Source organism: Mustela nivalis (genome assembly GCF_964662115.1).
Source record: "Mustela nivalis genome assembly, chromosome: 1".
Taxonomy (NCBI): Eukaryota; Metazoa; Chordata; class Mammalia; order Carnivora; family Mustelidae; genus Mustela; species Mustela nivalis.
The window spans coordinates 9,620,305-9,634,757 of NC_139020.1; the positions used below are offsets into that span (position 1 = coordinate 9,620,305).

The 14,453-nt window shown below is 43.6% G+C and overlaps 1 protein-coding gene across 13 annotated transcripts in view; it reads left to right on the forward strand.

Moving 5' to 3' along the window:
- The window catches only part of RUNX1 (RUNX family transcription factor 1), a 264,361-nt gene that overhangs the window by 2,986 nt on the left and 246,922 nt on the right, over positions 1-14,453 (forward strand). For 2 of the 13 annotated variants that reach the window (XM_082722945.1, XM_082722946.1), the window contains exons 3-4: positions 1,619-1,942; positions 14,168-14,284. In XM_082722945.1, coding sequence (XP_082579071.1) covers positions 14,227-14,284 — 58 coding nt within the window. In that variant the 5' untranslated portion in view covers positions 1,619-1,942; positions 14,168-14,226. Of the gene's footprint in view, positions 1-1,618; positions 1,943-13,750; positions 14,079-14,167; positions 14,285-14,453 lie in introns of those variants that run through there. The other 11 variants (XM_082722942.1, XM_082722940.1, XM_082722943.1 and 8 more) reach the window with 9 other exon arrangements.

Here is a 14,453-nt window from a genome sequence, read left to right on the forward strand (position 1 = left end):
AGCAACATAAAGTTTCCATCCAATAAGAGCTAACATATACTTAGTATGTGCCAAAACTTTTTTTAAGTGCTTTATAGACATTAACCAGATTACTATTCACAACAATCCTTTGAGGTAAAAAAATATATATATGTATTATTGGTATTTTGTAACAACCCTATGAAGAATATAATGGTATCATCCCCATTTCTCAGGTGAGAACACTAAGTCACAGATATGTTAGGTTGCTTGCCCAAGGACCCACAGCTAACAAGTGCTGAGCTGGTATTCAAACTCAGTTCATGTTCATAACCTCTATTCTAGATGGACTTACCCCTAAATGTAAGTCAGCAGGCATCTTGTCTATCTTGCTCACTAAAACGGCACCTGATTCACAGCATATTCTCAATAAACACGTAGAGTGAGGGCAAAACTCAATGTCTAAGATATGAAATGGTGTTTTGAAATGACTCTCCCTACCCCTATCCCTCTGGCTTCTCTTTATAATGTCCCTTTGGGATTTTTCTGCCAAAGCCTTTCCTAGAAGGGAGAAAAAGAGAGATCCACTCTTTCTTTTAACAACTTTCCAATTAAATATTCCATAATCGATTTTAACAAAGCCAAAACTTTTCCCAAAGATTGTGTCATTTTATATTTCCCAGTAATATATCAGTGACATGGCTCTACTCCTCACAAAGAGTTGGTGTCATCTATCTTTTCGATAATCACCTACACTTTATCCCAGAAATTTCACTTCTATATATTTATCCAAGAGAAATGAAAATAAATTCCACAAAAACATGTATTCATAGCAGCATTATTTGTAATAGCCTCAAACTGGAAACGACCCAAATGCCCATCAACAGATGATGAAAGAGATTGTGGTATGTCCATACAGAGCAATACTACTCAGCAAATGTAAGAAGGAAAGAACTGATCCACTCAACTAAAGAACCTAGACACAAAAGTACAAACTGCATGATCCATTTGTATAAACTTCTAGAATAGTCAAAAATTATGATGAAGAAAAATAAGAACAGTAGTTTCCCTCATGGAGGTGGGATAGGGTAGGGATTTTCTAAGCAATTCTGTGAAGTGGTAGAAACGTACTGTATCTTAACAGGGGTGTGAGTTACATAGATGTAGACATTTGTCAAAATATATGCAGTTTAGAGGCACTTGGCTAGCTCTGTCCATAGAGCATTCAACTCTTGATCTCAAGGTTGTGAGCTTGAGCCCTGAATTGAGAGTGGAGATTACTAAATAAATAAATAAACTTTTTTAAAAAGTCTCATAGATGACAAACTTAGTTGAGTCTGCTTCTTTCTCTTCATTAAATCATTTTCCCAGCACCGTGCATGACCTGTGCCAGTTATTTGTGCAAAATAAATGAGGGGAAAAAAAAACTTCCTGAGTCCTCCATCATTGGCAGGAAGGAAATCAGCTGTCCCAAGACGGAAGTGGCAGGGAGTCCTAGACTCAGACCCAGAGCCTGGCCACTGACAGGCGTCCCCGTCATCCTAAGGAAAGTCAGGGACCAGCAGTAGCCCAACCTTGGGTGCTTTGTTGTTGGAGCCTCTACTGCCTGCCCATGGTGGTTGGTAATTGCTGGGTTCATTGTGTGTCTTTGGTCCCTCAGGTATATTTCCTAAACCAACATGAAAAGAAAATGATAAGGGGCAAGCGCGTGGAGGTGTTTATGTTTTCAGCTCTAGCCAATTGCTTGGGACCCAAAACAAAAGCCAGTGCAGATGGAAGGATGCAAGATTATACAATAGAAACCCCAACCTCTCCTTGCAGAACACACTCCGCTCCCAGCTGTCGTCCATTTCCAGGCACGTCGCTGACACCCAGCAATTAGCACGCCCGGGTTCTCCTTTGGAAAAGCAGTGTGAGAGAACAATACCACCAGGAGTCCTCCTGGACTAGAAAGCAGGTGAATCCAGCTTGGAAGAAAAGCTAGGTAAATGATCCTTCCCACCATTGTGTCTTACTTTTGGACAAACCAATGGCACCATGAGTCTGATATTAAAGACTCCTCCAGGGCTTTGAAAGGACTGTAACAAAAAGGAAGAAAAGGAAAAAAATAAAAACAAAAAAATAAACCAAAAACAAAGACCTCCTCTCCAGCCTACAGTGACTGAAGTCCACTGTCGTATTCTATTATCTTTTCCTGTACACTTAAATTTACCCCGAAGCCTCCTGCTTCTTGGGTGATATGTACATATGCATATCTCATATCTTGACTGTCAGTGAGGACTGCCAGATAAAATACAGGACACCCAGTTAAGTTTGAATTTCAGTTAAACAGTGAATAATTCTTTACTGCAGGTACGCCTCAAGCATTAATTGGAACACTCTGAGAACTTAATTCATTTTCTTTCTCTAAAATTCAACGTCAATGGTGCATCATTTTTCGTTTTGTTTTCCTAAACCTGGCATCCCTACCCTCATGGCATCACAGAAGCGTATTTTTAGCAGTGATGGACTAAAAACATAGTCCATCATTCAGGTGATGGCTTGAAGTGCAGTGAAATCACCTAATTGTTCCAAATGTTTCCAATTTACCATAAAAGAGAGAAATGAGCTGAAGCTCATTTACTCATTGGGTGAGTGGTACGAATAATGATGAAAATCTTGCTGTTGAAAGAGGTGTAGTTTCATTAACTGAAGAGTTCTGACCCTAAAAGAATTCATCACCTACTTCTTACCACCTTAATAACCAGGTCCTAGGTAGTCCAGGGACAGCACTGTCCCAGAAACGGCACAGCACAGGAGACATAATTGTCAACCTGGAATCATAGTCCCACTTCTTATTTTGAATCTCCATTGGCATCTCTGCAAAGAGCACCCCGGGAGGCATGCCATCCTTAAGTGTTTAAACACTTTCATCAGCATGACTCCATGGTTTCATCTGACTGATTTGGGAGCAGGAAGCCTAGAAGAGTAATGGTGAACACTTGACTAGATCCAAGGGAAAAAAAGGTATTGGGTAGGAGTCAACCCAAATGTTAGCATATTTCCAGTTCAGGCATCAAACAAGATAATCCCTGCATAATAAGAGACTGCAGGAGAAGAATTAACCATTTGACTTATGATTAAATCCGTTCTCTCTCTGGGCCTGTCCTTTGTGTGGTCCACTAACTACGGGAACAGGGAAGGCAGAAAGGTGATATGTTTGGGCTTGCTTGCACACTGGTGCCAAGCGAGGGTAGAGCACAAAGTGAAATCAATATCCTGGATTCGACTGTGTGTGTGAATCTGAGTGTGTTGGCCTATATGGGTTTTGAAGTGAAATTTAATACAAGCCAATTTATATATTGGAAAAAATATTGTTAAGACTTAATACATTAAGTCTTGTTAAAATACTACATTTTGCTTAACTTATTAAGATACAACTTTAGATTCTTCTACAACAAAATGTATAGACTACCATGTAAGAAGTGACCAGAGTCAGAATTTTATGAAGACTCCTTTTCCTGTGCAATCTTCTGATTGTTTGTGATTATTGTAGGAATAATAAAGGTATAGTTAATGTCTTTCAGGTAGCAACTACTATATTAGCTGTATCACACACTGAATTAAACAAGACTTTTTGAGTCTCATGCCATAAGGTAGACTATCTTGACGCACTCATTTAAAGGTAATATCCAGGTCTTGGCTGTATGTATTTTACACTGGCCAACAGAGCATTGCTAAAGGGAATAAATATTAACAAATAAATAAATCCCATTGTTACTCACCCTGCAGCTATGGGGACCAATATAAAGAACCCCATCATGGATACGATCGGTTATTTTGGTCACTGGATCTAATTATAGAAGGCACTTGATTTTGTTATTATAGTAAAATATGGCTATTATATTTGTTATTTTAACCATTTTAAGTGTATAATTTGGTGGCATTGATAATTATATTCATGATGCCCAACCATCATCACCATCCATCTCCAGAACTTTTTATCACCCCAAGCTAAAACTGTATCATTACACAGTGACTTCCCATTCCTCTCTCCCTCCAATCTCTGGCAACCTCTACTTTGTATTCTTTTCTAAGAATTCACTCATTCTAGGCACCTCATAGAAGCAGAATCACAAAATATTTGTTCTTCTATGTCCATCGTAATGTATTCAAGGTTCATCCATGTTGTAATACACATGGAAAGTTCATTCTTTTTTATGGCAGAAAAGTACCCCAATTATAAGGATAGACCACATTTTGTTCATCTACTCATCCACTGATGGACACTTTGGGTTGTTTCCATCTTTTGAAAACCTATTTAGTATGAGTGATTCTTTCCCTGCACCCTCGCTTAAAGAAGAGAAATTACATTCACACTATATCATAAACAGAGTCTGAGATCATTTAATTGCCAACTTGATTAAACAGCCATCACCACCGTTAGAGCCTGTTGGGCTGCCTACCTGGGTGGGTTCATGGGGCTCCTTTCTGCCTCGAGTACTTCCGTACCTTGAGTCCTTGCTAATTCCACCTGCACACTGCTATGCTGGAGAGGATGAAGGGAGACCGTGGGAGGGATTACGAGCCGCTCACTTATGGGCCATCGTTTTAAGTGGCCTGGCTCTCTCTGGCCTTGTGGATATTTAACATGGATTGTTTCTCTTCTGTGCATTCTCAAGGGCTCTCTTACATGTCTCATTCTGTTCCAACTCCCCATTCCTTTTCTAGCACCTCAGCCCCCTTTCCCATCTCAACTCCTGCTCCCAATGGTTTATACCACAAATTCTTCAGGCTGAGATCTCCATACTTAGGCAGCCCAGCCTTATGGGCAGATTCCCGTTGAAAACAGTGCCAAGCTAACATCTTACTTGGGACTCCATAGTTGTGGCACCTTGGAGGGGGATGCTAGAGATTCCTAATGCAACTCCGATCCCACCTTACAAAAAGTCACTCACGGTCACGGGGGTGAGTCAGACCCCAGACTGAGTAACGCATGCTCTCTGCCCCTCTCTCCAGATTTGACACAAGTGGAAGACTCGCCCCTATACCTTGGCCACTTGGCAGGGGGAGAGGAGTAGAGAAGCCACAATTCAAACACTCTCCCAAGACCCTCCTCTTCATTGCCCACTCTTGACCCTTCATGCCCTCACTGAGAATTGGTTGCCCAAGTGGCTCTTGAGCACGTCTTTGGAAATTTCCCCATGGTCCTCTCTCACCCCTCACTCTGATATGGAATACCCATTATTCCACAGGTGGCCACTTGAGCGACTCACCTTGTCTCAACATCTGTGGCTGCTGTGGAAAATGGATGTTCCTCTCATTGGAAGTCACTTCCTTTTGCCTCAGGTCAGCCCATCCCAAACATACCCTCAGGATCCAGCTGTTTTGTGGAATGCAATAACAAAGAATACTCATATCTCTCTTTTTGCGGTATAATTTCTCTCCATGCTATCCCAGTAGATGCTCTATTAATGTTTTTAGAATTGAATTGAGACAGAAAAAGTCACATAACCAACTTAGATATGTATGTATATAATAATTTCATATTAAGTTCCTTTTTTTAAAATTTTTAATGTATTTATTTGACAGAGAAAGAGAGAGCACAAGCAGGGGAAGGAGCAGGCAGAGGGAGAGGGAGAAGCAGGCTCCCTGCTCGGAGACTAATGTGGGGCTTGATTCTAGGACCCCAGGATCATGACCTGAGCTGAAGGCAGATGCTTAACTAACTAGGCCACCCGGGTGCCCCTAGGTTCCTTTTCAAGTGAGGGAGGAGCTGCTTGCCTGCATACCAGTACAATGTCACCCTTCTGTTTAGTCTGAGGAAGAGTCATGAAGAAGGAGATCTCAAGTGGCCCTTTCTTGTCAAATTCATTGACCTTCCCAGAGTCTTTGCTTTTCTTATCTCTGTTTTCAGCATCTAACTCGATTTGTCTCTCATCGCTTGAAATGTCTTCCCAAACTCACTTTTCCTTTGTCCTCTTCCCCTTGTCCCCCTCCCCCGGCTCCTGTCTCCTCCCACCTCTTACAGGTATTCTCATTTGAGCTTCCAACTTTTTTCACTTTGAAAATACCTGATTCTGCCCCACTGCCTCAGCCTGCAGATCAATGCTGGTGCTTTCTGCATCTTTACCTCTTCCTTAGTGGAAACTATCGCCATGGTAATGTGATGCTACAATCTATCACAAAACGATATCGCTTAGAACAACCACTATTTATTACTGCTCACACCTCTGGGAAGGCAGGGCACCTCTGCAGGTCATGGCTGGGTGTGGATGGTCAGTTCTTCCAGGTTAGGCTGGAGTTCACCTAAGTGTCTGATGGTCACCTGGCCACTGCTGGCTGATCTACGATGGCCCCGACCAGAACGACTGACTCTCTTCCATGCATCTTGCCTTCCAGCACACCAACCCAGGCATATCCCAATGAGGAAGCACATTTCCAGGCCTCTGCTTCCAGCAAATTTGCAACTGTCCCATTGGTCAAAGCAAGCCCTAAGTCAGAGCCCAGGGTCAGAGAGGCAGGCACCACAGTTAGAGGGTAAAGGCTATGATTGCAGGAAGAGTATGCCACTAAGACTATTAATGTTGTCAGCCCATCAACATCCCATTGCCCTCCATTTCTGCTGCTCATATCTTTGTCAGGATGCTTGTTACCTCATAGCTGAAAGGTGGCAGCCACTCTGGACTCTTCACTAACACCCAAGCAGACAGAACTTATTTCTGATCTGCCTTTGGCCTCAGAGCTCTGCCCATCTTCATTGTTCTCCCTGTCCTTTTTATCTACCCAAAATGCACATGCCTACCGCCAACAAAACAAAATGTGAGTATCTGCCAAGACCCCACTCAGGACTTCACTATTCCACGGGCTATAGGATTTCTAGCCACATAATTCTTCCTGACTCAGACACCAGCCTCTCCCCAGCCTATGGTCTCTGTTCAGTTTTGTAAGCCATATGCACGATCCGGAGTAGGGTGAGGCAAGTAAGGCACGTAGGGTACAAAATTTAAGAAAGCACTCACTCGTAGGGTCACCCAAGTTCAGAGTTGACACTGGCGGTCCATGGTTCCCTAAATTGTATGTTCTGGGAGTCTCAGTCCCCTCTCCCCAGTCCGTACCCTGGCCACACTAGTCACTGCGATATCAACTTTTCATTTTTCATGTGAATGGTTCCTAATATCGTGAACCACCTTCTGAGCCCGACCAAGTCCGCCTAGCCTGAGATTAGAAAATAAATATTCAGCGAGGTAAGTAGTTGCAGAGAAAGTGAGGCATTCCTGATATTTAGTAAAGGCTAGGGGGGAAACATTGGGAGAGACAAGAAATGTAGGGAAAAAGGAGGGATTGACTAACTCTGCCAAAGACTAAGATATGCAAATTTATGTCATGATAACAGGAGAATTCAAGGAAAGCAAAACCGCTGTGATGTAGAGCTTCCTTGAGAGGCATTTGCATGGTGAGGACCATAGAGAAAATTCATGAGCCCTGTCAGGGAGTGGTAGAAACCCAGATGTAGATTCATATAGCTGGGGGAATGGAAAAAGGGCCCTTAGTCCTAAGTTTTGGAGTGACGTTAAAGCAACAGGCATTCATACATATGTAAATACCTCTGACCATTATCAAAGAAAGGGAGGGTAGAGAAAGGAGACCCCCATCATGGAACCACTGTGATTTTGAAAGGAAAAGGAATTGACAGAGGGATATGACGGATTTCTGTTTAAGGACAAGGGCACTGAAAGAAGAGGTTAAAGATCACCTACAAAACTCAGTCAATTGGGGCGCCTGGGTGGCTCAGTGGGTTAAGCCGCTGCCTTCGGCTCAGGTCGTGATCTCAGGGTCCTGGGATCGAGCCCCGCATCGGGCTCTCTGCTCAGCGGGGAGCCTGCTTCCTCCTCTCTCTCTCTGCCTACTTGTGATCTCTCTCTGTCAAATAAATAAATAAAATCTTTAAAAAAAAAAAAAAAAAAAAAACTCAGTCAAGTGTGTGTTTCCTGAACATCTTTTCATTGACAAGGATACTCCTGGAGCCCTGAGAGACAATTTCAGGCTTGTCGACACCCATGAGGTTGATTTTCTGAAACCCCCTTATGTCTGTTGAACAATCACTCTGATTATGAGGAAATTCACAAGTCCCAGTTCATATTGTACGACCCATGTGGCCAGAAAATCATACTCTTGAGCCTCCATTTTCCATATAAATCTGAGAATTGTCAATGGGTGATGGTAAAATTTTTAAAAGCACAGAGAAACAAACTAAGACGAATACTTCCATAATAATCAAAGGCCATCAAACTCTCATGTATCCTGCAAGCCAAGACCACTGTCCTCTGATGACAGAAACCTAAATGAACTCTCACCCATCTTAGGCCCACAGGAATCCTTTAGTTCCACCAAAGCTTGCCATTCCTCCAAATTTTCTTATCCTGGAAGGAATAACATCTCAGATGTAAGTCCTGTGTGGGGAACAGTATCTTCAGTTAAATGTATACGTATATATATCGTCAATATATTCTTTTTTTTTTTTTTCGTCAATATATTCTGAGTCCCAGTAAGGATGTTACATGACTGGCCCCAGAGGCAGAGGGGCTGGTAACTATAGTGTGGTTCCAGTGGTGTGGCACATGGCAACATATCTGCTTTCTCTCTCTGCTTTGAGTAAACTGAAAACTTGGGAAGAAGATGAAATCAGAACCAGAAGGCAGGCAAGATCTTCCTTCCCGCTTTCCACCCAGAAATGCAGCTGGCTGCTGAGCTGGCAAAGGAGGGGAAAAGAATTTAAAGAAGAGGAAATTAAAATACACACCTATGGTTTTAAGTGCAATATTTTGTTTTTTCAGGACAGTTGATGTTTTCTTTCGATTTTGACATTTCGGGGCTTTGTAAGAATCTGCAGCTGAGTAATATTCTTCCAAAAGAACATTTAATTCGAAAATTAAGTGATGAATACTAAAGATTCATCTTTAGTGATGAATCTCCAGCCTTGACTGTGCAGGCTCTCTTCAACTTGTTCTTACCCAGACCCCTCGCCTAGGTCCTGACATCATGTGTTTGTGATACTCAGTAAGTCCAAGTATTAAAATTAACCTATTGCTCGTTTCCATATTGAAGCATCAACCACGGGTCTCTTTAATTCCATTCAAAACCACTTTGCATAGTCCAAAAATTATTGCTCTTCACAAGACACCAGTGAAAAAGGTCGTATTATACTTCAGTTGGTAAGGAGTTATGCGGAAGCTCGTTAATTTGCCTACTACCAGGAAAATGAGTAGCCATTACAAGAATAGTCCAAAGTCCCCAAAGCCGGCGAAGCCAGGTGCTTCCATCACACTGCGGACACTCATGATTTGCCACCTAAACTGAATTATTGAGTCTTACACTATCTAACCAATGTAAATTCCCGCTTCTCCAGCTCAGAGTAAATTTAGTTGCTTCATTTCCTTTAGCTTTCGCTGCCTGGATCCCATGCTAAAATTAGCCTCAAGGTTGGAGGAACAGGCTGGAAAGTTCAGTACCAACCCAGAATGTTTTCCGTCATTTGACCAAACCTCGAATGCTGAACATTTCTAACATTCAAAGAGGGTTTGTTTAAGTTTTCCAGTTTTACCCTCCTGGTTTCAAATGGCACCAGAAGCTGAAGAGCCAAAATTCTGTAAGGAGAAACCCTTCCAAACAAGATTCCTGGCCCAGGGCAGACCTGAAAGGATCCAGAGGCATTTGAACAAGGTAGCTGAACTCCTGAACGTCTGTGTAAGTGGGTCCTCTGAGCTCTGGTTTGGCCAATCCAAGTGAGGACAACGTAAGGCTGGGTCCCTCCTTTCAGAACAAAGCACAGGATATGAAATCCGCAAGGGTGATGGCGGCAGAGCAGAAGCAGGTCTCCCGCGGGGAGGACAGCCCATGAGGGACAACATAGGCCACCTGTAGTGCTGCCCTGTGAACATGTGGTGTGTGCATCAGGAAGAACTCACAGGATTGATGTGTTTCCAAAATGCAAACTAGTGCAAACTCAGCGTTTGAGGCCCCTGGAGGGGGAAAAAGTCTTCTGTTTATATCCGTGTGGCCACTAGCTTGGTAGATGAAACACACAGAAACCTCTCCACATTGTGTATCAAACCTCGACTTGTAAACTTGACCCAAACCCAGCACGTAAGAGGGGAGGTCTGAGTGACAATCTGAGAGAGCTCTATCTTGGAGGACACGAGCTGCCCTTCTTGTGGGTTTCTGCTTTCTAGAAACATCTAAGGCTCACAAAATTATGTCAAGGCAACAAAGTAGAAACATTAGACTTTTTGGAAAGCTCTAAGGAAAACACAGATCTCAAATGCTGTAGAAAATGATGAGCACATGTTTACCAAATCCCTACCTGTGCTGGGCTTCCTCAGGGCCACCCTTTCTAAGTGCTGATGTGTGTAGGAATCACTTGGGGACAGTTCTCAGTACGCCTAGAACACAGCCCAAGATTCTGAACCCTCACAAGTTCCCAGAGGATGTCAACGCTGCTGACCCACAGGCCGCCCTTCAGGTAGTGAAGCAGCTTATTTTACACTCTTATATTGGAAATGATGGTCATTACGCAGGTTTTCATGTCATTAGACAGCTTTGAGTAGATGAGTTGACCAGTTTCATTGATGGGTTTCAGTACCGTTTTTTTTTTTTTTTTTTTAAGTTCTACCTCTCCACAGAGCCACACATCTTCCTGTAAGCAAAGTCAAGAAATACATCCTGCAAGTCCTGTCTGGCCATACAATAAAGTCTTATGGGGATTTAAATTTGAATTTTACTTTTACTGGGCAGAGTGAGAGACTCGTGACTAAGATAACTATGCCCCATTGTGGACGCCATTGGGAGGGGCCAGGAAAGAAGTTCCGGAACAGCTGGGCCTGCGGAGCCCTCCAGTTATTTCAACCTGCTGGGTTTGCCAAGGGCAGGCTGTAGGTCTGACATCCATGTCTCAGTTTCAAATGCATCGCCGAGGTGATTGTCAGCATGGCATGGAAGTTTCTGGGTAGCACCTCTGTTGGAACACAAAGACTGAGAAAAGTATGAAAATGCGTTCTATAGAGGGATAAGTTAGCAGTATTGTCTTTTTGGAATTTTAGGCCACCTGTTTTTTTTGAGGTCCCTCTTTGCCTCTCCTTTCTGGTCAAAGAATCTGCCTTACAGTTAACATGCTCAGAGACAGTGCACAGAATCATGGAAAGCAAAAGCCTAAGAGAGAATGTTTTGACGGAGTTGGACTGCTCAAGGAAGTTTATACATTAAACTTTGCAACTGTGCATCTTTCCACCTTTGGTGGTATTTTTATAGAAGCATTAAAAATAACACCTGAGCATATTTCCCCCCTAATCGTGGCACGTAGAAGCAATAGCCAGTTTGAGCAAGGTTGAAAACTGCCATCCAATGACTTGGCAAAGCCACAGTCAGTCGTAGCCACTTGGGTACAACTCCCAAGCCAGGAGCCCAGGGTCTGAGTCATTTGCAGGAAGTAGGTCACAGGGTGTAGGTCAGTGCACAAACTTAAAGAATCCTCAACAGTTCTAGCTAAGACAGGATTGACTATTCCTCTAGGCGGCTCACTGACAGCATATGTGTCTTTTCGTCTTGGGTTCCTAGGGAAGTGATAAGGTCAAGTTCACCAGTGGCTGGCTGAGGCTCTGCTTATTGTCATGACTTAGAGGATGCCAGAAAACTCCAACTGTTGCCTCACCAAGCTGTAAGGTTTTGCTATGGCTGGTGTGTCTGGGCTGCAAAGCAGCCCAGCATGCAGGCCTTCCACTCTGCCCCCTGGTGCCCCGCTGGAACTCCGGCTCCGACAATCACGAATGATGACAGCATAAGATGAGGCTTTAGCAGACCCCAGCCTTACGGCCATCTCTCAATGTGACCCGTCCTACGGAGACTCTGCCGGGAAAGATATCTCTTCAGCTCTAGTGAGGCCCGCAGAGAGAAGCCAAGAATGCAGGCAGTCAGCTGACACATCCAGAGCCTCCTTTCAAGCATCTGGACACCTAAGGTTGAAGGCATCTGGGGAGTTTCTAAAATGAAATATCAGGATTTATCTGTGTCGCCAGCTGAATTGCTAAGTCATTAATAAGTCTGAGCCAGCTCTGAGGTGGCAGCTGCATGTTACGGCGTTCGGCTCGTAAGAGCCTTCCAGGGAGTTTACGTACAGAGGAGAGAAAAGAGCCTGACGTGGGGTCAGACCCAGACCTGAGTTCATCAGGGAGCACAGGGACATAGGCTTAATTATCTTCACGAGGGATTTGCACTGAGAAGCAATAGGAAATATCACTGTGTTTGGATAGGAATAAATATCATAAAAGAACTACATACATGATTATTCTTTTACTAACCTCACACCAGTCTAGGAGAAAGCAGCCTCTTGAGTTTCAATTCCTGCCTTAGTCAAAACAGGAGTAAGTAAAAATCATGTCTTTTCCTTTTAGAAGACCTGTGCCATTTGCCCTTGAGCACGTTATTGCTGTGGGTCTGGGCGAAACCGGGTGGATGAGGGGAAAACCGAGGGCATCTTGTGACAGTACAGGCTCTCGAACATGTCTGCCAGTTCTGCCTGTGCAGCTGGGAATCCAGGGCTGGCATTTGAGACCCACCACCTCCGTTGCTCTGGACCGTGTACACGGAAACGCAGTGTGTACGTGGGGCTGTGGCGGAGGTATGGAGAGGTTGGCAAAGTTAGTAAAAAATAAATGAGGGAAGGAGACTTTTTCTTTGTCTTGGAACTGCACAAAGCACACTCTTTTATTTGTTAGCACTTAAAGGCAATGAGCAGGAGAGAGAAATAAGTATGTGTGCCCACATGTAAAATCTCCCTGTTTTTAGCACCTCCAAACGTGTCTTCTCCCAAAGGTGGAGGATGAGCTACAGGACATTCTTGGGTCAGTCGCATGAGAAGGGGCTTGCTCTGGGGAAGCATCCCTTCTGGATCCTCTATCTGCTGTGAAGTCTTCTTAACTCACTCCAAGTGTAGGTCTGGTAGAGCTAGACGGAGTTTACCTCCAGGTCCGAATTAGCCTCTTGATGCCTCTCAAAGTAGAGAGACGCAAGGCACTGAACTTTCACAGGTGAAAACAGAAAAATAAACTGGGGCAGGTTAGCCACTGGCTTTGGCTCAAAATACAGGATCTCTCTTTTCTTTGTTCGCCTTCAGACTCCTAATTTCAGTGCGTGCGTAAGACGCAACTCTGATTTCATCTCTTTACTAAAAAGATGTTCATTTAGGAGGAATAAAACCCCATAATTTTGCTTTTATTACAGAAGCCTTTCCATCACAAAATTAAAATGCTTCCCCTTTTTCTCGGCTTTACCGTATCAGCAAGTTGCTAGACCCTTTGAGGGGTCAGAGTCTCCGCAAAGCATTTCCTTTTATTTTGTTTTTCCTTTTATAGTTTCACTTAGGCTGTTACAGTCTTTACCAAGGGCTAGATTCTCCTGAGCGGATGCCCAGCGTCTTAAGTGATGGGATCCACATCCTGTCTGAGCAGAAGCCTGATGCCAGGGTTGAATTACTATTGAATAAGCAGCAATGAAATTGTTATCAAAATAATCAGTAGTTCCAAAAACCACAAATAACAACAACAGGACCCAAGTTGTCCTCAATCAGCAAAGACCATCGATATAATAAGAGACTGAGTCACTTTTCTCTACAATCCCTCTCTTGCAAACTCTCCTCGGCTATTTTCTTGCACAGCTTGGGGGAGGGCAGGTGGGGGGAAGGAAGGGCATTGCTCAGAAAGTAAAAAAAAAAAAAAAAAAAAAAATTGACATCACTTAAGTCACATGATTGGCAAGAACCAATTAAGATGGGCTGTGGAAAGGGGAACAGTTAAATTTGTAATTTGGGTTGTGTGAAAACTTCTTTGGGCCTCATAAACAACCACAGAACCACAAGTTGGGTAGGCTGGCAGTGTCAGAAGACTGCGCCCGGCGTAGTGGTCAGCAAGCAGGACGAATCACACTGACTGCAAACCACAGGGTTTCGCAGAGTGGTGAGCATCACCAACCCACAGCCAAGACACCGCTTTCTTTCTTTCTTTCTTTCTTTTTTTTTTTTAAATCTTGAACAATTTGAATATTTGTTTTCACAAAGGTACATTTTTCAGAGGGCTCAGGGAGCCCCAGAGGTATGGTGGGGGGGTAGCAGCAGAGATGCAGGGAGCCATGCTGGGGCGTGAGGTGACAACAGTGACCTTTCTTGCTTTTCACTCCAAAGGTGAAAGAAATCATTGAATCCCCCGCCTTCAGAAGAGGGTGCATTTTCAGGAGGAAGCGATGGCTTCGGACAGCATATTTGAGTCATTTCCTTCATACCCACAGTGCTTCATGAGAGGTGAGTACGCTCTGGTCTTTTGATTCCTACTTTTGCTCAGTTTGGCAGATAACGAAATGGCAGCGCTATTGTAACCCGGGGCACGTAGCTCGGGCCGATTCCCCGTCTGTTTTGTGGAAAGAATTCAAACTCGGGCGTATGATTACAAGGCTATTGGATTACTTATTCA